At 56.0% G+C, this 23,511-nt stretch overlaps 1 protein-coding gene across 1 annotated transcript in view; it reads left to right on the top strand.

Annotated features, from left to right (window-relative positions):
- CNTN6 (contactin 6) overlaps nt 1-23,511 on the top strand; it is a 143,106-nt gene that overhangs the window by 76,016 nt on the left and 43,579 nt on the right. Inside the window, 4 exon segments of the mRNA XM_054594617.1 lie at nt 4,550-4,734; nt 6,769-6,905; nt 8,347-8,476; nt 11,215-11,365. Of these exon segments, the coding sequence (XP_054450592.1) occupies nt 4,550-4,734; nt 6,769-6,905; nt 8,347-8,476; nt 11,215-11,365 (603 nt within the window).

Genomic DNA, 23,511 nt, shown 5'->3' with positions numbered 1-23,511 from the left:
GCAGGAGAAATGGCCCAGAGGGCAGGCAGGAGCGGGGGGGGATTGTACTGAGCACTTATTTCGTGCCCAACAACCATACGAAGTCACTATTATTATTATCATTATAGGGGTCATTATTAGTATGAGTAATAGTAGTACCATCACAGAGCTGAGGAAACCCAGAGAGCGCAGGGAGCTCGGGCGGGGCACTGAGCGGGAAGGGGTCCGGGCCGGGCTGAGAGACAGCCTGCGGGCCGGGGTCCCACGGGCGGGGTCCCGGGCCTCACTGGACTCCCCCCAGGTGCGGCCCCTCGACACGCGTGCAGACGTTCGGGGTAGCTCGTCACGAGCTGCCGGCGCTTGCTGCCGTATCAACACTGGACGTGGCGTTTTCTCAAACACAACCCCTCTTCCTGAAGTAAACGTCATTTGACAGTCTGCCCTGCCATGCCTTGAAGAGAGGGAAAGAGAGATGGCGGACAGGCTGTTAGGTAGCGGCTCCACAACACCGGCCCTGGGCAGCCCTGCTGGGCTGGAGACAGTGGCTCGCATGTGAGTGAGCACTTACCTGACTGCCGTCTAGAGGAGTAGAAAATGGCAATGAAATTCTGAGGGCATCTTTGGATAACAGGATCCCCCGTCCCCATTTGAGAATCCTGGTAAGAAGCAGTCTAGCGAGCCTCATTTTTGGTTCACACTTCACATCCTCATCTGAGCCTCTCAGGGAGCCGTGGGCACGCCCCCGCCCCCTCCAGGGAAAGGCTGGGAGAAAGCCGAAGCTCCGGGGGTTGGGTACCTGCGTTCTGCCACGCACAAGCTGCCTGTTTGGTTTTACCCTGTGTGCACGCGCCGCTGGTACCACAAGCAAGTCATGGCGGCTTTTCCGCGGACTGCGTGGCGGGGTCTGGCCAGCGGACGGATTTCCGCCGACCACGAGCCTTCCCCCGAGGCAGACACGCGTGGACGCCACCTGGCCCCCAGGCTGTGGCCGGCACGGCCCCGGCGAGGCGCGTGCCTCCTTCCAGGGCGCCGAGGTGGCTTTCCTGCAGGACTTGCCTCTGCCCGCTGTGTCCCCCGAGGACCACCTTCCACGGGAGGCTCTTTGTACGGACATTTCCAGCTGGGAAATGCAAGAAGCTGGCCAAGCAGCCTGACGTTCTAACAAAGGCTCTTGGCTGGTTTTCTTACTCGGCTCCAGTCTCTCCGATAACAATCGGCCACTGATAGGATTTTTGGAAACGAGGTTCAAGTTCAGAATAATCCCAATGTGAGCATCTTAGAAAACAGGTTCTCTCTCCCAGTTCCTGGCTACAAACTTGGTATGGGCTGGATTTAAGCTGTAGATAATGAGGTTTCACAAATCCAGGCGAGAAATAGACGCCTTCTCAAATGGTACGAGCAATGAAAATTCTATTTATGGGTTGAAAGTATGGAATTGAAACACAATTCCTACTAGTGTGTGGAGGGCTTTAATTTAACTTCCAATTAAGGGTGAGCTAAGCCAGATGGTTAAAAAATGTCTCTCTCTCTTTGCTGCAATTAATAGGCTGCTCGCTGAGGACACAGTAGTGATGAGAGAGTGTGGGCCCGTCCCTGTTGAGGGAGACGCTCGCTCGGGAGAAGCGTGGAACCGAGGGCCGGGGGAGGGGGCAGGGATGGGGGGAGGGGGCAGCAGCTCGGCTTTCGTTCTCTGGGTGCCTTTCACAACGGCGAGGAGCCCCAGGGCAGGCAGCCCTGGTTTAGAAAATGGGAAGGCCATCAGGCCAGGCTCTGGCCGCGCTGCCTTGGACTCCGGGGCTCCTGAGGGCCTCACCTCCGCGCAGGAACCTGCGGACGAGGGACTTGCCCCAGATTGTTCTCTGTCTTGATGTTTGTATCCAAGATCGATTTCTACATCTTATTTGTGAAGATTAAAAAAAAACACCACCACCAGGAGGTGGGGAGAAGTTGTCACTGGCAGGGCAGCGGGCCCCCGAATGGCAGGTTTCTGCAGGTGGGATGGCTTACGGCAGGGGGGCACCTGGAGCCGATGGGCCTCCTCATCCCCGGGGGGCTGGGGTGCGTCCAGAGAGGCTTCCATGGCTTCCCTGAGTTCCTTTACTGGGGCCGGGGGCATCCGAATAGTTGAGGTAGGTGGGACTTGTTCTTCTTCCCCCCACTTAAGTGGGTCCCTGAAGATGGAGACTCGCCTTCCGTAGATCCACAGACGGCAAAGCTGTTGGGGGAGGTGGCTTGCAGGGGCTGTGGGGTCCGTCTGGGAGGCAGAGGAGCCGACACAGAGCCCAGCTCGGCCCTCTTCAGTGGCAGGGAGAGCCAACGAGACTGGGGACACGTCATCCCCAGGTGTGCAGCCTGGCACTGTGCGGGCGTGGAAATAGTGGCTTTCCATTGCGATACCCTTAGCGCCGCTATTAGTAAATATCAAACGCGCCTGTTACGGGCTCAGAGATTTAGACAGCTATGTTAAAAGTTGACCTAGGTCTTCACAATCAAAATAAAGAACAATTATATAAGTACGGGAAGAATACTCTTTACTGAAATTATTTTCTGTCTGATTGCTTGAGATTAAAAGCTTTTCCACTTCAATACATTGCATGTCTCTGCCATAAACCTCAAACCTCAGAGATACACTGTCGTAAGAAGATGAAAGGTCGCTCATTCAGACAAGTGTCAGAGCCTCTACTTTTCTCTTGGTAAATACATTTTCTTAGAATTTTTCATTACATGGGTAATATGTGCTCATTGTAGGGAAATAATGGAAAATCGAGAAAAATAGAAAATGGGAAAAAAAAAGACATTCGCATCCTCCCAACCCAGAGGTAATAACTTTTCATATGTTCACAGATGCATGACATGTATTTCTAAAAACTGGGTAGTTCTGCACACGCTACAGAATGCGGGAGACCTGGCGATGATCCTTCTATGTAAATGCGTTCTCCTCTGGGACTTCGTTTCGCTTGGGCTGGTTTGGCGGCCTGTGAAGCGCCCGGACAGGAAACCAGTTACCTGAGGTTAACGGTGGGCGGGAAGGTGCCCTCTCGCCGAAATGTCAGCCTCATTGGGTGGTGTCAGGGCTTTTTAAAAGGACAGAAACTAACTTTAGGATGATAATGATTCTATTTTGTGTTGAAATTCAAGGTGTATTTGTAGCTCTCTGGTAATTTGGACACAAAGAGATGAAATCGAACAGTGATTGAGGGCCGTGTTCCCTGAGGCGCAGGCGTGGGCGCAGGCGTGGGCGCAGGCGTGGGCGCACGCGTGGTTGTCCACGCTGACAGCATCTGTGATTTGCACGGAAGGATCGCTCTCCTTGGCCGATCAGACAGTCCTGGGGCTTTATCCGTCTCCGTGTTTTCTTTGAAGCCTCTCCCGGATCATCCCCGCATCCCCTGGGGACAGTTCCATGGCGCGAACACCGCAGAGTCGCATCAGCCCCTTCTCGTCTGCACGCGGGTAGACAGGTCTCCCCCGTTGCTTTTGCTGACTTGAAGGAAGCCGCTGCTTCTACAAAGTTGGCGATTTGGCTCAGCAAAAGTCATTCTATTATCACTATGAATTGAAAATAGATTCAGAACATACATATTTAGTCCTTGACAGTCGCCGAGGGAATGAAGGGCGGCGGGCCGGGCGGGAAGGGAAGAGGTCGATGTAAACGGGGCGGGGACCGGCTTCGTAAGTGTCTGGTTTGGTGGGGAATAGTGTCCTGTTGTAATTTTATTTCTAGCCGGCATTTCTTTACGTTATACCTGTAAAAGAGAGGCCTCCTACTCCACAGATTTCTAAAGCCATTCTTTCTTGTTAGACATTAAGTTTACATATTAAAAATGTATTCCTATTAGACTCATGATATTAGATACATGCTATTAAGTTAAATTCGTAGAAACAAAGGAACTCTTCATAAATTCTAACAGGAGACAGGGTACGGTGTGCAGTCATCTCTCACGTTACTGTTCTCCTTTTGTTTAAATGGGGTCCCAGGCACGTTTTTGAGGGTACAGAGCCTGCGCCCCCAATGCACGGGGAGCCTTTATTATACTGGCCCCCCGCCCCCGCTAACCTCGCTCGCCCGCTGCCTGTCTGACATTGTCCGCTGGCACTGGTTTAGCTTCACCAGAGTCCGCATTTTTCCCTCAGAATCTGCAAATACGGAGAGAGCTTGCCTCCTCTAGACTGCCCCGTCCGCTAAAGACTTTCCCGAACACTGTGTTTGAGTTAGTCTGCTGTGACTCTCTCTGCAGCCTCAGGAATTGTCCCCCTTATGGAAATTTACAAATACAGCCGTTTCCTATTATTTGTTCGCCGCATGTTACTCCACCAGCGTGCCAGCACCGTGAGGGCGGAGAGCACGCCCGGCTCGGCCGCCGATCCGTTCCCTGGCCGCGGCGGCCCTTAGGGAGGGTGTCATAGGCGCTGGGCGTCGGCGTGGGGGGTAACTGTGTGACCGAAACCAGCCTCCATGCGACCGATTAATTGGATTTTTTCCTTGGGAGTTGTTTTTAAGGACACTCTCCTGTTACCTGCTGTGTCAAGACTGAACCGGCTTGTGTTCTAATGAGGTGTACCTGTTCAGTCCAGTCCCCGGCATTAGTTGGAGGAGGTTGGACGGAAGCCCGTTGCCAGGGAAAGTCAAGTACAGCAAATCCCAGGCTACCCTTGAAATCCCGAACTTTCAACAGGAAGATGAAGGCTTCTACGAGTGCACGGCGGGCAACCTGCGTGGAAGGAACCGGGCGAAGGGCCGGCTCGTGTTCTACGGTGAGCGGGGGCAGTGCCGAGGGCGCGGGAGGTCCCCTGGCACGCGTCGGAGCCTGTCCTGGGAGCGGCGGGGAAGCCACGTTCCGGGGCAGGGGGGCGAACCAACGGTCAGCGGTGGCCATGGCCGTTTTTAAGTCACAGTGCTATCTCAGCATGGCCTGGGCACGCTAGTGCTGGTTCTGGTCATCTTGCACATACAGCAGCATCGTGTGAAAGCAGTAGGCGTTCACCGTCCGAAGCGCACTGCAGTCCGCTCACGCCCCGTCAGACAGTCAGCCGTAGCCTGTGACTGCCCTCCTCGTACAGCGACCCCGGGGAGAGTATGCGAAACCAGGAGGAAGGGCAAGCGGCAGGAGGGGCGGTCCTCAGTCTCTGCCTCCCCTCCCCAGGGTCTGTTCGCTCACGGGTAGGAGACAGCAACATCGAGTCACTGTGTCACTGAAAACACAGGTTTGCCCCGACGCCCAGGCGCGCTCTCTTGGACCCAGAGGGGCGAGAGAGGCACGTGTGCCGAAAAGCCATCCTTCCGCCTCGCCCGGGCCGGAACACAGCACTTGCATGGAACTCACTTTTTTTTTCGTGCCCCCATCAAATAAACTATAAAATGCACCCCAGAGTTATCACAATGTTAGGTGCTTTTTAAAATAGATCTTTGTTAAATTCAATAGATCTATACTAGAGAAATTTTTAAAACTGTATTTATACATGGCCCAGAATACTTTCTACATGATATTCTCTATAGCTGTGGCAATGCTAACAAATATATATATATATAATATATATATATTTATACATATATATGTGTAGATATACATTTATTTAGTCTTCTCAGTAGATCCTGCTTCTTAAAGTCTTTGGAATGTAGCATCTTTTGTAAATAAAATAGTGATATAACTGGGAATTTTTAAGTGGCACCAAGTTTTTTAGCTTTGGCTAGTTTTTAATAGTTAATCTCGTTTTTCTGTTAAATAGACAAAGATATAACCAAGAGATTAAACACAAAATGGAGGTATCTATAAATTGGACATCAATTATAAAGTGCTTCCTCCTATATTGATACATCAACCATTAGGTTACAAAGAAGTTTTCATAACTACCGATTCCCGTAATTTCCGCAGTAACAAATACAGAAACAATTCTCAGTGGTCTCGCGGCGGGAAACCTTGGATGCATTGGCGTAGACCTCACTGCTGTTGGTTAGGCCTAAGATGAGAGCTCCGTGCAAGCCCCTGAAACGCGGCTCTTCCTGCCTGCCCTGGGCCCGCCGCGCGGGACCCTCCGCCCATTCCCGTGGCATGTTACCGCAACCAGATCCACGTCAGAAAAGCCCACCCGTTCCCCACCCGTCTCCATGAGTGGCAGCGAGGAGAGCACTTCCTTACCCCTAAATGGCACTTTATCATCAGTTACACCTGTTGCTTTTTGCCTCGTTGCTCTGTAGAACTGTCTCAGGTTAGAAAATAAGGTTTTGGAAAATGCATGCCCAGGACTAAGGTGGTGAACCACTAGGACACCCCCCACGTTCTCGTTCCTTGTAGGAGTTGTGAAAAAATGGATTATCATCTCACTGAAATGCAGTGAGGTTATATTGTATTTATGCATCAAGCTACTGAGCCTAATTATGTCTGATAAAGGTAACACTTACGTTTAGTTCATTTAGATCAAGTATGAGCAATGTTCTTTGCCCACAAAGGGTGCCGACTTGGTATACTTTTCCTAATTTAACCTGTATACTGAGGTTGAGCATGGAATTATTATTATCTGGTCTTGATCTGCACTCAGACCTTCTCCTGCAACTCCCAAGTTGTTACGTACGTGCTGTACAATGACAAAGGACAGCCTGTGTCTTGTGCCAAAGGCCCCCTGATCCTTGCTACGGGATGCCGGTTGCCCCCCGTCGCGGCCCCGGCATTTCCGGGCCGTCTCGGCCGCTCGGCCTTTCCCTCCGGCCGCTGCGGCGGCCCTGGGCGCGGAGCGGGACACCTTGACTCACTGCCTCGCCAAACGGCCGCTGTCGGTCTCTCTTTGAAACAGCCCCTCCAGAATGGGAACAAAGGCTCCAGGACGCACACCTGTCTCTCCACGACAGCTTGCTGTGGGAGTGCCGAGCCCGCGGGAGGCCGAGTCCCTGGTACACGTGGCTAAAGAACGGCGAGCCCCTCCGTCCACAGGTGAGCGCAGGTGTCGGGGGCACCAACTCGCCTACTGGGAGAGGGAGATTTTGTCACTAACAGTGACAACGAACAGCTGCGAGGCATATAGCGGGTGCCAGGGAACGCAACAGACGCTGCCGATGTACCCATTTATTGAATCCTCACACGAACTCCAAGTGGCTATTCATCCTATTCTCCATTTTTCCACTGAGAAAACAAAGGGTCGAGAAGACGGTCACCTTGCCGGTCACATGCTGCCAGGGACGGGTTTACATTCAGGCCTCACCGCCGTCGCCGGCCTCACCATGGTGAACGTCGGCTGCTCTCCTGGGAGACAGGCCGTGTTAAATCCTCTCCCGTGCCCTACCTTCTGCTGTCCTCATGACAGCTTTATGAGAGAGATGTGATGATGGTGTGTGTACACAGGTGAAGGAAATTGGTTTTAGAGGATTTTAGCCACTTGCCTGAGGCCGCGCAGAAGCCGGTGGAGGTTAGAGTCAGCCCTCCCGACCGAGTCTGTCTGTTCCCAGGCCCAGCGCCTCGCTTGCATGCGCGCGCACGGGAGAGCGGGGACTCTGGCGGTTCTCCGCATTTCCGCCCCCAAACACACTTTTCTACAATACAGAGTAAAGGAGGCAGAGCTGTCTGTTCCCATCCAATTATCCAAATAATTGTGTCAACTCCCCATTTTCCTTTGCACACGTGGCCCCGCCAGAGGCGCACAGAGCGTCTGTTGTTTAGAAACGGAGGTGCTGGCGGCCTTCGTGACGGCGGCGTTTCCCCCGCGTGCCTGCGCGCGGCCCCTCCTCTGAGTCCGCCAGCCTGCTTCTCTGCAGAGGGTGGCGATGGGAACCCCGACATACCTCGTTTGAAGTGTATTTGCAGTATTCAACGACTTCGTAACATGCACTCCAAATGGCAATGCTACGCGCCAGACGGGGCTCCGTAGCTGACCCTGGCTGTTTGTCGGTGGCTGCAGGAAAGAGAATTGAGCTCCTCCTGCGTATGACTCAGCTAGAAAATTAGAAGGCTGTCGAGTGGTCACATTCAAGCCTTCCTGAGAGGTTCTGAAGGAAAGGCAAGGAAATCTTCTAATTATGATGTCTGTGTCTAACACTGCGGTCAGCCATGCCTCCTGGAATCACTGGAGGGGCCGCTCGTTCCGCCTTATTCCCACCCGACATAACAGGAACTTGGCATGCATTCTACGCGAGCGATGCCAGTTTTCAAAGAAACGAGATAACGTAAAATATCCTGACCACTAAAATTACACGAACCGTGTTTCCATTGTTTTAACCTCAGAAAGCTGCTCGGGGCCTTGCGGTGCATCAGCACATCTTCATAAGCATCAGCTTGTACCGTATCGCGTAGATTGCACAGACGTTTCATAATGTGCTCTGATTAAGAGAATGCCTACATTAACGTACTAGCATCTTTATATGCCTTCTTTTTTGATTAGGAAAGAATTCAAATAGAAAACGGGACACTTATCATAACTATGCTGAATGTGTCAGATTCTGGTGTCTACCAATGTGCTGCCGAAAACAAATATCAGATAATTTATGCAAATGCAGAATTGAGAGTATTAGGTAAGTCATTCATTTATAACCGAAAGATTCAACATGACATTTTAGCAAGCTATGATTAAACATAATCTGAACCCAATTTTTTTGTAAATTAGAAATCGCTTTCCCTTGAAATAATGGGAAATGTCTCAATTAGCTTTTTAAAAACGCAGGTGATTATTATTCTGCTTGGGAAACCCATGAGGGCTCCGGGAGGAGCCCGCCACCGGGCGCACCAAACCGGAAGCGGCTCCCCAAGAGCTGGCCGCAGCTGAGGTTTGGACACAGCTCAGAAAGTGGCATCAGGGATGTTTGCCGCTGCAAATAAAGAGCTAAGGAGAGGGACTCTCAGCCTACAGCGCTTCCCAGACAGGGATTCCTCTGGCCCTCGAACGAAGGGTTTACGGACGTGGCTGGGCCGTGGCACCGCAGTTGATGATGCGATTCCTTAAACAGTCCCCACGTGCCCGGGGCCTCATGGTTCCAGGAAGGCTGCTGTAGCTCCTGAAATCAAGCCCGTGCTCACGGGGGGAGAGGATAGAGGCGATGGCACTGACCCTATCAATCCCTTTTGTCAGAAGAGCAGAAGTTCCCCAGGTCCTTACAGCGCATCCCCCCTTTTAGGTCACTGACCAGAAGCCTGGCAATGACCGCAGTGAGCACTTGGTGGGGGCTTCATGAAGTCATCCTGCTTTCGTTCAACACGCATGTATCGTGTGTTGACACGGTGCCAGAGACTGGAGCCACGGTGGTGAACAAGACGAGCGTAATCCGTGCCCCTGGGGCTCCGTGGACAGCGTGAGGGACGGGCACGCGATAATTGAGTCATCACGACGCTACTTAGGTGACTCAAGTTAGAGTGTGCCCCACGGGAAACTGCCAGTTGCTAGGAGAGCGTGTGCCTTGAGGTCAGCCGCAGAGAAGGAGCTGGGTGGGCAGAGCCGTGGGGACAGGCATCTTAGAACAAGAAATGTGGCATCTGAGACCTGCATGAGCAGAGAGGCAGGGCGCCGAGGACCGCCGCCGCCGCCACCTGGCGCGGCTGGGACCGCGGGAGCGAGGGAGGCCTCGAGGTGAAGCCTCTGCCCTTGATGCCGCTGGACAGGCAGTTGTCACTCTTCACAGCAGCGCCCGCAGCTGGCTGTCCCTTAGGCTCCAACTCAGACAAGACAAGGTTGTAACAGTACCCTTTGTGCATCAGGTTCATTGAGAACATCGTTGATGTTTACGGTTGGGTATGGTATTGCCTTTGGGCATTATCACAGTTTAGCTATGATTTCTACTCGTATGTAGCTTTACATTTAGTTTTGAGACAAGTTCACCAGGACTTTGAACAAAGAGCACACTTTATTGAATTCAGTACTTGGGTTCACACACTCTCTTTTCCCCACTTGGCCCCCCAAGGGAGGCCGGGAGAGCAAGCCGGGCAGTGGAGAACATTGAGAGGGAGCGGTCTGGGAACGGCTTTTGGGAGGGCCGCCCGCGGCATCGGCGACAGTGGACGTGGCGTTGATGGCTTCGCCCCAGGGCGCCCCCGTGGGGGGAGGAGGAGGCCAGGCGCGGGAGGGGTCGGACAGAGAGAGAGGCCGCGCTCTGCGAGCTCTCGCAGGGGGCGGCGTTGGCTTGCACCTCCGTTGTTTTCACCGCTCGTCTTTACGGACGGGCACTGCGTCCTGAGCCCCAAACATGGTCATCAGTTCAGAAGAGGTCTTCTCCTTCAGAGGACTGCAGCTTCCCCGAGAAAAAAGGCCAAGGTGTAAAATGTTAGGAATGTCGTCAAGAATTGCGCAGGCGTGACCAGCCTCGTGGCGAGGTGCACAGCACCTAAAGGGAGCACGTGCCCTCGCACCGAGATCAGAGGAAAGCGCAGCGGGGGTGGGGGAGGAGCGGCAAGCAGCGGCTGGAGCCTGTAGCTTTTGGGAGCTTCAGGTCGCTGGGCTGGCTCTGGGGCTTGGACACGTGGGCACCCCCATCCTTGGCCTTGGAAAGACGTGGGTGCCCTTGGGCTGTCTCACGATTCCTCGTCCCCGTGAGCTGGTATGTGTGCGTCCTTCAGTCAGTGGTGACGCAGTGGAAACACTTAGTATGTTCTAAATTTCCACTCGCCCTGAAGGAGACCACTTGCATTTTTGTACTTAGAGCCTCGCCTGAGAAAACGCTGATGGTGATACAGCGCTCCTGACCCATTCCGGTGGGGTCACTGCTTTGGATGAGAGCCAGAGAGGTGGGAGACAGGGGGACGCAGACGCAGGTGGCAGATGCGGGTGCGGACACGTAGGCCGATCGGCGGGAACGGATGCCATGGCTGCGTTAATCGGGGCTAAAACTCCCTCTTCTGTGTCTGACGGGCCACCATCTCCCGCCACGGGAAACACTTTGCAGAGCGTGACTCTCTGACTTGCTCTCCCCTCACCCACTCGCCCTAGTACCGCGGCGACCAGTGCCAGGACGTACATGAGTCACACCCCCCGAGCGCGCGCTCTGTGCCCCTGGGCAGGACGCTGCAGCCCGCACAGGCGTGGCTCCCTGAGCCCCGTGCTAGGTTTCCGAGGCCCTATCTGCGGCCATCGGCACTGTGCCAGTGGAGGCAGGGGCGCCCAGACGTAAGTCGGTGACCAACCCCGGGCCCCGGGAGCCGGGTGGCGTGGGAAAGGGCTCTGGTACAGACACCCGAGTCCCCAAGTCCACCAGGTCACAGCTTGCACGACGACGGGTGAGTCACGGCAGCGATTTAACATTCGTTTTGAACATTTTGTTTTCAGCTTCAGCTCCCGATTTCTCCAAAAATCCCGTTAAAAGAAATTCAGTTATTCAAGTTGGGGGAGACATCGTCATCGAGTGCCAGCCCCAGGCGTCCCCCAGGGCCACCGTCTCCTGGAAGAGAGGGGCGCAGAGCCTGAGGCAGAGCGGAAGGTACGGAGCCTCTGTCTGTGAGTCCTGGTGTCTGAAATATTCGGGGATACAGTGTCTTCTGAACGTTAACGGCGTATGAGGTCCTCCACAATCCCCTTCCTCGCGATAAACCTCTGACTGCGTACCCCGATATAAATTTCTCACATGACAGGAGAAACAAAAGGGCTTGTAAAGATAAGAGCTGCTGCTGTAATCCAGCTGCAACATGGTCTGTGTGTGGGCTTGTAGGAGATGCATTTTTAAAACCCCTTTAAGACGCCCCCTGCATCCAGCGTGCGGGTTTCTCCCAGAGTGGCCCGCGAGCCGTGAGGAAGAAGAGCATTATCACACAGCGGGAGAGGCGCTTGGGACCCCACGCCTGGCCCTGTGGTTTGGAGGGGGTGACACAGGTGTCCCCTCGCGACAGAGTGCTCCGCCTCCTGGACCGGTGCAGAGAGGGGCCCGTGGAGAAGGGAGGGCCTTTCTTCCTTGGCAGCTGCGGCGGGGCCCCTGTCCCCAGGAGAGAGCAGCCCTGTGCGTTTCCTTCCTCTCGCAGGCCCCGCCTGCCGTGCGCAGGGGGGCCCTTGCGTGCCTGGGCGTGACCGCCACAGCGGCGCTCTGCTTGCGCACCAGGGGCCCCTGCTGCGTGGCCCGGCGCGCGGCGCCGCCCTGGAGAGTGCGCACTGTGCTGAGGCGCAAGAGCCGTTCCGCGAGCATTTCTTTAGGTTTCTTTAGCCTCACGCGTGTCGCGAATTCGTCTGCAAACCAAGCTGGGCAGGTGCCGGAAATGAGCGCGGCGGGTCACGCAAAAAGAAAGGACCGTGCACAGGGCAGCCTGTCGGTCTGGGAGGGGGGCTGGCGCCCCTAGCGGAGGCGGGGGCACGGACCCCCTGCCGGGCTGTTTTGTGGGGACGCCGGCCCAGGGCTGGGACTGTGCCCGTTTCAGGCACAGCCGGAAACCTGGAGCTGGCGATGGCTCTCCGGAGCCGGAAAGGCCACCCCTCGGCTGGGGCCGGGCCACTGTCTTGTCATCGCTGACCCTGGGTGTGCACCGTGGTCGCAGGAGAGGAGGCAGAGCAAAGCCGGGGAACAGGGTGTGTGTGGACTGCAGGGAGCGCGTGCCGTGGTCGCATCTGCCGCCTTGCAGACCCGTCCCCGTGGGACATGGAGCACGAGAGAAAGCTCTTCGGGGCAGCTCTCAGTCCTCCTCTCGCCTGTCTCCGGAGGCGTGGCAGCCCTGGACAGGTCATCCCAGCCAAAGGGACTCTGCGCACGCATCTGCACATGCCTGGTGCCTGGGCGCAGAACCCCAGCGCAGCAGATCGTGTGGGATGAATGGATGTGTCAAAGCGCGAGCCGGTGAGGGGTTAGCGGCCTTGGAGACAGGCCCTTCCTGAGGAAACGCCCCAGGGCACAGGACCGAAGCTTCCGAAGGCCGCGAAGAGGGAGGGGAGCCAGGTGGCTGGCGAGACTGGCCCGCCCTGCAGGTGCCCGGGAGACAGCCGCGACCTTCCTGTGCGGCTCCCTCTGGGCGTTTTCCCCGCAGCCCCGCCGTCGAGCGCCCTCTGCTGGAGAACCGGAAGGCTCGGGGGCCGGCGCTGCTCCGCGCTGGGGGTTGGGACAGATGGATCGGCTCTGCCCGTCGCCGAAGGGCCTGCAAGTGTCACCTGCAGCGCAGCACGGCTGCCCACCGCCAGGGCCTTGAGAGGCCCGCACGCAGGGCACATGGGAGAGAGGAAAGAAGGTGGATTTGGATAAAGGCAAGAAAATGAGAGGAAAGAGCTTTAAAGAGTACAAAGAAAACTTTTTAAAAAGTCTTTCGAGTTTTTGTTTTACTTTGTTTTGCTCCTTGCAGCCTGTATTTGGGGTCGTTTTTAGCGCCGAACAGTTGCTCACGGTCGCGACAGACTCAGCGTTGTCCCACCTGATGAAGGGAAGGGTCTGTGGGCTCCCGGGTCGCGGGCTCCCCGTCCACCGCCCCAGGCCCCCGGCGCTTTAGGATTTCGTCACAGTCTTCGACAGCAGCCAGAAGCACACAGACGAGATTGTCTCCTGAACGTTCTACAGAGCTGGAAACAGCTGAGCCCCAGCAAAATGTAGTAATTAGAGACCCACACCTCCTCCAGGGACAGGGACCTTCCGAAGGCTGCGAGGCGAGCTCCACGGGACCCTGCACCTGCGGCTTCCGGCCCGGCCCTTCGGAGCTGGCTGGTTCCGTCCTGCGCCCGATGTCGGGCTGCTCCTGGGAAAGGCGGCCCTGGCGCTTCCATCTGTGTTGACCGAGTGGGTTTTGTGTCGTCTCCTGGATCTGCAAAGACAGTGCCGGGAAAACCTGGAGCCACGATAGAAGGGGGGGGGGGGCGGGAGGGAAGAATTTTTAGTTCTTGACCTTGGAAACACCTGTGTGAGGAAATGTGCGTTTTTATGTTCAGTTATAAAACTCCTAATAAAACTTCTATGCGGTCCTGTCTACTTTGAAATTTCATTGCCCCTCACTCTCACTCCCAACAAAGTGTAACTACTGAGAGATCGTTCCAAGGTTTCTAAAGAAGCTTATTCAAAGGAACCTCACCGTATTGCCTACTTACTAAAAAACGGCGGCCGTATCCATAGATGGGCCGGGCAACAGCTCCCTCCCTCCCCCATGAGCTGCGACAGCGCGCCACCCAGCGGGCAGGTGAGGCAGCTGCGAGGCAGGCCAAGCCCACCGTCCCCGGGGGCAGATCCTCGCCGCTGCCCAGAGAACGGGAGCCTCCGCAGGCCTTTCCTCGGGGCGTCAGCCTAATTCCAGATCCAGCGCCAGCTCGGAACACGGGCCACAGCTTCCTCACGGGCCCGGAAGCCGTCGCAGAAGGTGTGGCTGTGCCCCGCGCCCTGTGGGGCTGCGTCTGCCCTCGTGGGAGCTGTCGGAGCCAACGAGTCTCCTGCGACTAAAAGTGGGGGATGGGCAGCCCGCTGCGGGGCAGAACCACTGGCCACTCTTCCCCTCTGCGGTCACTTCCCCGGATCTGTGTGAGATGCCGTGATGGGGAAACAGCATCAGGAGGCATCAAGCACCATGCCGGGGGCCGATGCCAGAAGAGATATTGCATCTTTGAACCAAAGCAATGCAACTATTAACCCAGCGAGGCCTAACTGCGGAGTCTATCCAACTTATAGTCACATGCTGTACTCCATTTGCCCAGGTGGCCGAACGATGGAGCCAAACGTGGTGACTGTGGAGAAACGTCAAAACAACTCGTACGATCTGGTTGGCTGGGGTCAGGGGTTACGGAGAGCCCAGGCAGCCAGGCTGTGGGCCCTCCCAGCGAGTGAGCCCCGCTCTCTGACCCGCCACCTCAGCCCCAGAGCCCAGCGCACACTGGGGCACAGTGGACGTTTAGCCTCTACGTCAACGGACGTTAGCGTTTACTTTGTATGGTGTGTGTTTGCTGCCTTAAGATATCTTGAAGTTAAACTCAAAACGCATTTAATAATTAACAGACCTGTGTTGCGTTCGCTCGTTCATCCTGTAGCTCTTTAATGAGCACCCAGTATATCTAAGCGACAACACTGGGGGTAGGAGTTGCGGGTAGACGTCAAGCTCGCCCGCAGTGCGGCACACCCTCCCTTCCCAAACCAGTGTTGGGTGTTTTTGATGTTAATGGTGTCAGGAGATCGCGTGCAAGTCCCCCGCCTACCCCTTGCCTGGTCGATAACACCCAGCAAGCCCTCCACCTCCACCAGCCTCACTGAGCCCCTGGGATGAAGGTGAGAACGGAGCTTGTCTCCCAGAGACGGTTGGATGAGACTCAACCCACAGGGCAGCGTCGGAGGCGGGGCGGCCTCTGTCCACTGGCTGCAATTGGGCGCGTTCACGGCTGTGACCCCCGTTGCGACTCCCAGGAGCGCTGTCCCCTGGCCGGCCGGCCAGGGGAGACCCAGCCCCGGCCACCGCGGTCGGAACGCGGAGGAAGCTCACCTCTGCGAGGCGTCGGGGGCGGCTGGCAAGCCGAGGCCTGGGTTCGTCCCCCCCAGCCCAGGGGCCGCCGGCTCTGGGCTCGGGGGCGCCTGGTGGGCACACAGCTCAGACTTGCCCTGGCAGGCGGCCCCTGATGGCGGCATACGAGCTCAGAGCAGTAACCGAGAGCCGGGGAAAGTTTTCTCCTGCTATCGAAAGAGTAGGAATTGAATTCGTAGCACTCTACCACACTTCTCCCTAGTATTATTCCTCAAAAAGCTACCACAGTTCTCCCTAATTTCCCAAAATAACATGAAATCCAGCTGTATGTCAGGCCAACAGCAATTAATGAAGAAAGTAACCATTCTAAGCACTTCCTAGGTGCCGGCCAGCGCACCAGCTGCTTTAAATATTTCAACTGATGTGAGTGCAAGTTTTTTTTCACATTTAGATGCACTTCTGAGAGATGGAGGTGTCGCAGAGCCTGCGGTTCTGCACACGCCACGTTTTCCCCAGGCTCCCGGGCAGCGGATACCAACGCATTTGAAATTCCCCAGGTCGCCGCGGTCGAGCAGAGACGCCGGCGCCTGGACGCTGGTCTCGGACGGGAGCTCAGCGCCAAGGCCTGAGCCGGGGCCACCCATGTGGACGGGTGCAGACAGCCCCGTTGCCATGCAGGGTCCCCTGTGTATTACCGCATGGTGATGATGTCATTAAACCTGGGTGGCCCTGGGCCTTGGCAGAATGCAGGTGCCTCGTGGGAACAGGTGACCCGTTAGGCAGCGTGGAGCCTCACCGGGGGCCTCGTCGTTATTTTTGCCTTGGAGGCCAAGACGTGGTGGGCCCTCTGCCTCCATCTGCGTGCGCTGCAGCGCCGAGCCCCGTCGTGGACCCAGTCGTCACGGTGGGTCAGGGCTGAGGGGGCGGTGAGAGGGGCCAGGGAAGGGTGGAGGGAAGGCGGAGACGAGGGAGAGACGGTGGGGTGAGCGGGAGGGACGGGCGCCCGTCCTCTGCGCCCAGAGAACGGGCGGCCACGGGCCAGCCCGTGTCTTGTCTTCGCGGGGAGGAAGGGCCCTTGGCGCTCAGGGTGGGAGCCGGGAGGCCCTGGTCGGCGCCGGTCGGCCTTCACCCCGGCGCTGGCTGACCTTCCAGGCCAAGTCAGGCCTTTGTTGGGGAACCCGCTGCCCAGCACGGAGCTGCCGCCCCGCAGCCTCCCCGAGCCCGGCCTGCAAGGCCCCTTCCCGCCTGGCCACCGTGCCTGTCCTTTTCCTTCATCCCCAAGCGCTCAGTCTCCATAAAACAGCCCCCCCCCCACCTCCTCAGCAGGACCTCAGCCAGAACGTGGCCACCGACAGGCCGCTCTGTCTGTCCCTTCCCCCTCCTGGCACCGCTTCCTAATAACAAGCAAATAAACCTAATTTTATTTTGTATCGCCACCTCTTTAATGTAATAGTGCTTAGTACATCAAGTAGCATGATATCAAATAGGCAAATGGACCATATGTCCCACGTTTAAGAGAGAGTGACAGTCTGCATAATGCCTGGCTCATTACCATCTCCCTTCTGCGCTGCCTCTTGGAAATAAAATTTTCAACTGCTCACACCGGCTCCTGAGAGCCTTGTTAAGGCGAGGCCTTCGGGGGGACGCAAGCTGAAGGTGTCAGGAGCCATCTGCCGCTCTGCCTCCATCCATCCCGCGAAGACATCACCGCGCAGCTCCCGCCCGCGCCCGCTGGTCTGGCCCTCACGGTTCCCTCCTCTCTGTCCGCTCGCCTGCCTCTTAGGGCTGCAGCACAGCCCCCAGGAGGCCCGGCCACCTGCCCACGCGCCCGACAGCGCCGCGCAGGAGAGCGGGGGGCCCAGCGCCCGCCCCGCTGCCCGGCAGCTGTGTGGGGCTCCTGCCCGCTGCTGCCTTGGCCAGCAGGCCGTTGCCGTAGCGGCCTATTCACAAGCCGAGGAACGGGCCACACTGCCCGGCGGCTTTCAGCAGAGGACAGATGCGGCCGAGCAGCAGCTCCACCGCCGCGGAGCGCCATCTCTGTCCTCGCAGTGCGTCCTACCGCGGAAGCTCACTGTGTGAGCTTCACAGTGTCAGAGAGTCGCTCCGAGTGAGTTCGCAGGCGGTCGGGGGGTTTCAACCGCGACCCTGCGGGAGAAGCTGACGCCGAAGCGGCTCCTGGAGCCAGAGCCGGGCCAGGCCTGTGAGGCAGACTGGGGGGATCTGCGTTTTTATTTGTATTTTTTTAGTTCTATTTTATTGCTTATGCTAGTACAGTTGTCCTGGTTTTCCCCCCGTGGACCCCTCCACCCCGCACCCCAGTTCCCTCGGGCCATCCCCCCACTATTGTTCACGTCCGTGAGCCACGCGTGTATCCTCTGGCTATGCCGTTTCCCATACTGTGCTTCCCATCCCCGTGGCTGCTCTGTAACTGCCTATTTGTGCTTCCTCACCCCCTCACCGCTTCTCCCCCTCCCCCGCCCCCTCCGGTAACTAACTGCTTTTCTCGTGCTGCTTTTAAGAGTCTTTATCTTTAACCTTTGGCCTTTTAATAACGAGGTGTCTTGGAGGGGCCTCTTTGCATCCGTCATAACTGGGACTCTGTGCTTCCTGGACTTGCGTGTCTATTTCTTTCACCAAATTAGGGACGTTTTCTTTCACTATTTTTTCAGATAGCTTTCCAATTCCTTGCTCTTTCTCTTCCCCTTCTGGCTCCTTTATGAGGCAAGTGTTGGATTTCTTGAAGTTGTCCCAGAGGCTTGTACTATCCTCATTTTTTTTATTCTTTTTTTTTCCTTGTTTTTCTGCATGGTTGTTTTTTGCTCCCTTATGTTCCAAATCATTGGTTGGATTCTTGGCTTCATCTGCTCTACTGTTGTTTCCCTGTAAATTGTTCTTTATTTAAATTAGTGTATCCTTCATTTCTGACTGGGTCTCTTTTATGCTGCTGAGCTCCTCACCAGGTAGCCTGAACATCCTTAGAACCAGTGTTTTGAACTCTGCATCTGATGGATTGCTTATCTCCATTTCATTTAGCTCTTTTTCTGGGGTTTTGATCTGTTCTTTCATTTGGGCCATGTTTATTGGTCTCCTCATTTTGGCAGCCTCCCTGTGTGTGTTTCTATGTTTTCGTTAGAGCTGCTGTGACTCCGTGTCTTGGTAGCGTGGCCTAACCTAGTAGGTGTCCTGCAGGGTCCAGTGGCACAGCCTCCGCTATCAGCCAGGCTGGGGACTTGAGATGGGCCCTTTGCGTGGGCTGAGTACACCCTCCTCTTGTAGTTGAGCTTTGCTTGCTGTTGGCGGATCAGTGGGAGGGATTTACCCAGGTGACCACTGACCACCACCCCGCGCCCTCCGCGGAGGACCCGCTGTGCAGGGGCAGGTGGCGGTGCTCCGACGTGGTCCGTGGCTGCCAACTGGGTGCGCTGGCCCTGGGGTTTCCAGGTGGTGCAGGCCAGGGTCAGCCCCCGCCTGTGTTCTGCCCGGGGCACCCCGCCTGAGCTGTGAAGCACCCCGAGGTGGCTGCCGCTTATGCTGGGCTCAGAGATTCCCAGGTGAAGCCAAGCTGTGACTCTAAACTGCCCACCCCTGGGGCTCTGGGAGGCCAGCTGCTGCTTGTTTGAGAGGATTTGGGAGCCGAGGCCAGCCATTCTTATGGGAGAGCAGCTGGGTGGGCCTGAAAGTTGGGTGGGGCAGAGTCTCTGGGGATCTCCAAGGCTGACACTCAACACAATGTTAGCTGTGTGGAGGCTGATGGAGTCTCAGATACAGCACCAGCCTCCCGGCGCTGCAGGGGAAGGCTCAGCAAAGGGACAGTGGCCTCTGCTCGCCCCGATGCCAGACACTCCAGTCTCTCCCTGTTTACCACGGGTGCCCTACGAGCTGCCACCCTGGTGCTGGAGCTCAGAGGGAGCGCGTCTGAGTAGGTGAGTTCGTTCCTTAAGAGGAATAGCAGCCTCCGCCACCAATTCAACCCCTGCTGGTTTTCACAGCCAGAAGCTGTGGGGACTCACGTTGCTGGCCCCGGAACCCTGGGCTGGGGGGGCCTGGTGTGGGTCTCGGGCTCCTCACTTCAGAGATGTCCCTCCCGAATTTTTACCCACCTGGGTGGGGGGCCAGCCCATCCCGCGTCTGTGCCCCTTCTGCCAGCCTGGGTGGATGTGGTTCCTTCAATTCTGGAGTTGCTATACTTCCATTCTACTCAATTTCTGACATTCCTGTGTGATGGTGGTTCTATAGTTTAGATGTAATTTTGATGAGATTGTGCAAGGAGGCGAGCCATGCCTGCCTACGCTGCCGTCTTAACCAGAAGCCCATGGATTTTTATCAGTTCTCTCTCTCAGCTCCTAAGGGAAGCTGAGGTGACTGAGTACCACCGAGGGGAACACTGGCATGGTGCGAACATGTTCTGTGAAAAAATAGAAACCCGGTAATTGTTTCTTCTTCCAGAACTTTGCATCCTGCACTAAAATGCTCAGCTCTTCATCTTATCTTGCTGCTGAGGAGATGCAAGTCCTTAGAACACTGATTTTTTTTTTTTTTAATATAAATACACTTCATTTTCAAATGGTGTCCAATTACTGTTGTACTTTTTGGAAATTTCTGAGTGACATTTATATCTTCCAACGTTTGCATAAATATTCAACAGCCATAACTGTATACACAGAAAAGGTCAGTTATTAGTGCAATTTGTACAGATGACCTTTTGTCCCTGGTTCAATCTTGAGCCAAGAAGAGATATCTTGATGTGCTTCTAGCAAAATGCTCCCTCCTTTGGAAACAGCTGCTGGAAAGCCATGCCTTCACGCAGATGCTGGTCAGCACGTAGAAAATAAGACGAGTCAACAGATGGAAGTAGAGTTGCTGTCTTACAGAAATTATGACCCAGGTGGAGAAGCGAAACCAGACCTTTGCGTGGCAGTCGGCCTGGCTCACACGCCCTGACTGAGGAGGGTGTCCTGTTAGAACGGTGCTTTTACTCCCTGGCTAGCGTTTCCCAGTTTCTGGTTGAGGTTTTGTGTTTTTGTTTCTGGTTTCATTTTTCCCCGCGGTGGGACTTTGTACCGTTCCCTGTGAAATGTATATGGGCCCCGGGCTCATAAAGCAGTTCGGCCACGGCAGCCCGCCAAGTGTCCTGGAGGTCGGCCCCGCAGGCCCCTGCCCCCGCTCTGCCCCGCCCCACGGCAGTCGGGGGCGCCTCCCGAGACCCCCCGGGTCCCTCTGAGAGCACGATCAGGAATTGCTGAGTGGGAGTGGCAAGTCCGACTCTCACGTGCCGCTCGTCCAACTGCTTGTTTGTCCGTAAGCACAGTTGCAACACCACAGGCCTGCGGCGCAGGCGGGGTTGATGCCTCTGAAGAGCTCGAGGCTCCTGGGGCGGGGGGGCGGAGGGTCAGCAGCCCTGATGCAGCGGCCGGGCGGTGTCACCGCAGACGGAGGACAGCGGGGACGGTCGCGGACTCGGCGTGCAGGAGCCCAGACCGGCCTCCGCAGGCCGGGGGGGCCACAGAGCTGGCTCCCAGGACTCCTCCCCGGGAGGGCAGGGCGAGGGTCAGGCTCGTGACGCGGCGGCTTCCTCGTTGCTGATGGGCAAGGCTCGCGCAGACTGGCTGTCACACAGGATGCGTTTCCCTGAGGTGCCTCCAAGAGTGACTCCTGTGGTGTCAGCAGGGGGCTCTTTGACTGCTTCAGGGATGCTCAGGCACACTTAACTACGCACATTTTCATCCCGCCTGCGATGGGGTTAACCAGCACGGCCAGAAATCCGCCCTCCCCAAGGTTGACTGTGGGTCTCGTCATATAATAATAATAATCATAATAACAATATCCATCTACAGAGTCATAAACCGATAGTGGGGTAAGTAAGATGTTAGATATGTCACTTCTCCAAGTTTCCACAAGATAACTATGAGATGAGTGTTATTTACTCCTATTTTTAATAGAGGATATATATCTCATCAGTCTTTAATGTAGGGCAGACCCCGCCTGTGGAGCCAAAGGCACACTGTCAGATTAGACGCATTTATTGTTCCTTGCTTTGCCAGGTAGGCTAAAAACCCAGAAACCGATATATGCAGTCAAACAATGTGTACGTCAACAAAAGGCATACGTTGAATCTATATGCTGTCGAGATCCTGCTGGGTGAACTCTGTTCCCATCAATAAAATGGAATCAGCCCTCTCGGTGCTGCCGCCCCTGTGTCCAGCGTCCAGGTGACTGACGGGCCTTCGATGCAGGCGCAGCCCAAGTCTCAGTGACAGACACGCAGGTCCGATGAGCCCCCTAAGCCCCGGAAGGGCCCGATCCAGCGCGGCGTGATGCGCTGTAACTAAGAGGGAAGAACTGGAGTGAGCAGGCAGGGAGTCCTGCCCACGGCGGCCCCCTCCTGGGCGGGGCGGGGAGCTGAGGTCCGGGCTTGGAGGGGCACAGCGACTCTGGGCCAAAGTGCACCTGGAGTCGGGGTTCCCAGCGACCTCCCTCATGTTCAAGTCCATGGTCACGACCTAGGGCGAAGCGCTTCCCAGACTCGCGCGTCCTGAAGTGGCCGAATTACAGAGCTTCAGTGAAAGGGGCGTCATCATTCCTAATGCACATCACAGCCCTGCCGTCCCTTTTGGTACCTGAGTGGCACCCGGGGCCTCGGGGACGAAGCTCCTAGTGCACGGGCACGTGGTCCGGCGGGAATCTCGCCGGCCTCCCAGGACGCGGCCGCTCAGGCTTTCCATGCGCGAGCCTTCAAGCCCGCGGCAGGCGGGCCCTGGCGACCGCAGCCCGGGAGGGGCCGCGCTCAGCGCCTGCCGACTGGGCCACGGTTTGCGCGCCGCCCCGCCCACCGCTATTTTGGGAGCCCGCTTTTCCATTTTTTATCCTTTAAGTCCTGCGTTCACCACCTTTTTGTCCTTGGCCAACTTCCTAATTTCCTATCCTTTGATTTGCTTGAATGCGGGTTTGAAGGCATATTAGTATCTGAATCTCCGCTCTCGTTCGTGTTTTCTTAGGCTCCCCAAAATACTGCAGCAAACGGGGGTGCGTTTCTTTATCTCTCCCCTCGCCTACTCGCCAGGCCCGCGTGCCTGCACCAGACGCGTTTCCCCAAGCCTCCCACCTGATGCTGCTGCGTTCACAGTAAATCACACTCTCCTGCGTTTTATGGTGATCAGCCGCGCAGCGCTCTGGCACGCCATCGGAATAAAGACACATCATGGCACCAAATAATTAGGTTACTCAGCACGGCTCTCATCTGCCGTCTCATAACTCAGTCACCCCGGGTCTGCCTGGGCCGTATGGCGGCCCCACCGAGCGGGCGCTCGCACTGCCGTGCACGTTAAACAGGAGTCACGTTTGGGAGAGTTCTGCGCTCTGAGTGCCTGGCGCCCAGATTCTGTGTGGGGTTCGGGGCGCTGGAGCGAGAAACTTAACTTTGAGACGTGCGGTGGTTTATACCTGTGGTTGTGCTTTGGACATAAAATACGACTGCAGAAGCCAGGGGTTAAAACAATAGGCACCGGCAGCTGTAATATTCCCATTTCCACGTGCGCCGCAGCGTGGGCGCCATTTCCACTCCCCAAGTAACTCCTCTGCACATGCCAGGGCTGCTTAAACCTGCGCGTCAGCCGGGGGCGGCCGGCCCTCGCTGGTTGCTCGGTCCTTGGGAAGCGCGACTAGCTGTTTGATGGATTCAAAGCCCATGTTCCTCCAGTGCATTGAGAGTGTTCAAAAAAGACAGAGCGGGGCCCCCGCGCCTGAGAGGAACGCTCCTGCTGACAACACGTAGCGAAATTCACTCGGTTTGTGCAAGCAGTGCATGAGGCCGCGACTCATAGGTTTCCATTTCTGTTTGGTTCTCCTACCTCACCGCGCCCCCGCCCCCACGCAGATGCGCTTAAACTCTCTGCCTGGTGAGCAGGAGACCAAAGAGACACTGACTTGTCTGGACCCAGGACAGAGTCTATTGCCATAAAGTGTAAGGAAACGCGGCAGATAGCATTGCTGTTCTCTGTGAAGCAATTAAATAATTAGGAACCCGGCAACGGGGTCCCTATTAGCATAATGATTAAAACCAACTTATTATGGCGCCTTTACCAGACCTTTAGTTTCCTCACTGAAAGTTTACAAAAGAAGAATTACGCGCACGTCTCAGCCTTGCTAAGCCTGATCTGAAAGCAGTTCACCTCCACGCTCACGCCCTGCTACAGGGCGCAGCAACCTAACAGTCGTTCGTCAAACAGCC

The sequence above is a fragment of the Pteronotus mesoamericanus genome, unplaced genomic scaffold (genome assembly GCF_021234165.1).
Source record: "Pteronotus mesoamericanus isolate MK-2021 breed Mesoamerican mustached bat unplaced genomic scaffold, CSHL_Meso_final scaffold_533, whole genome shotgun sequence".
Lineage (NCBI taxonomy): Eukaryota > Metazoa > Chordata > Mammalia > Chiroptera > Mormoopidae > Pteronotus > Pteronotus mesoamericanus.
The sequence above is the reverse complement of the archived record's forward strand: the minus strand, read 5'-3'. Positions and strand labels throughout refer to the sequence as shown.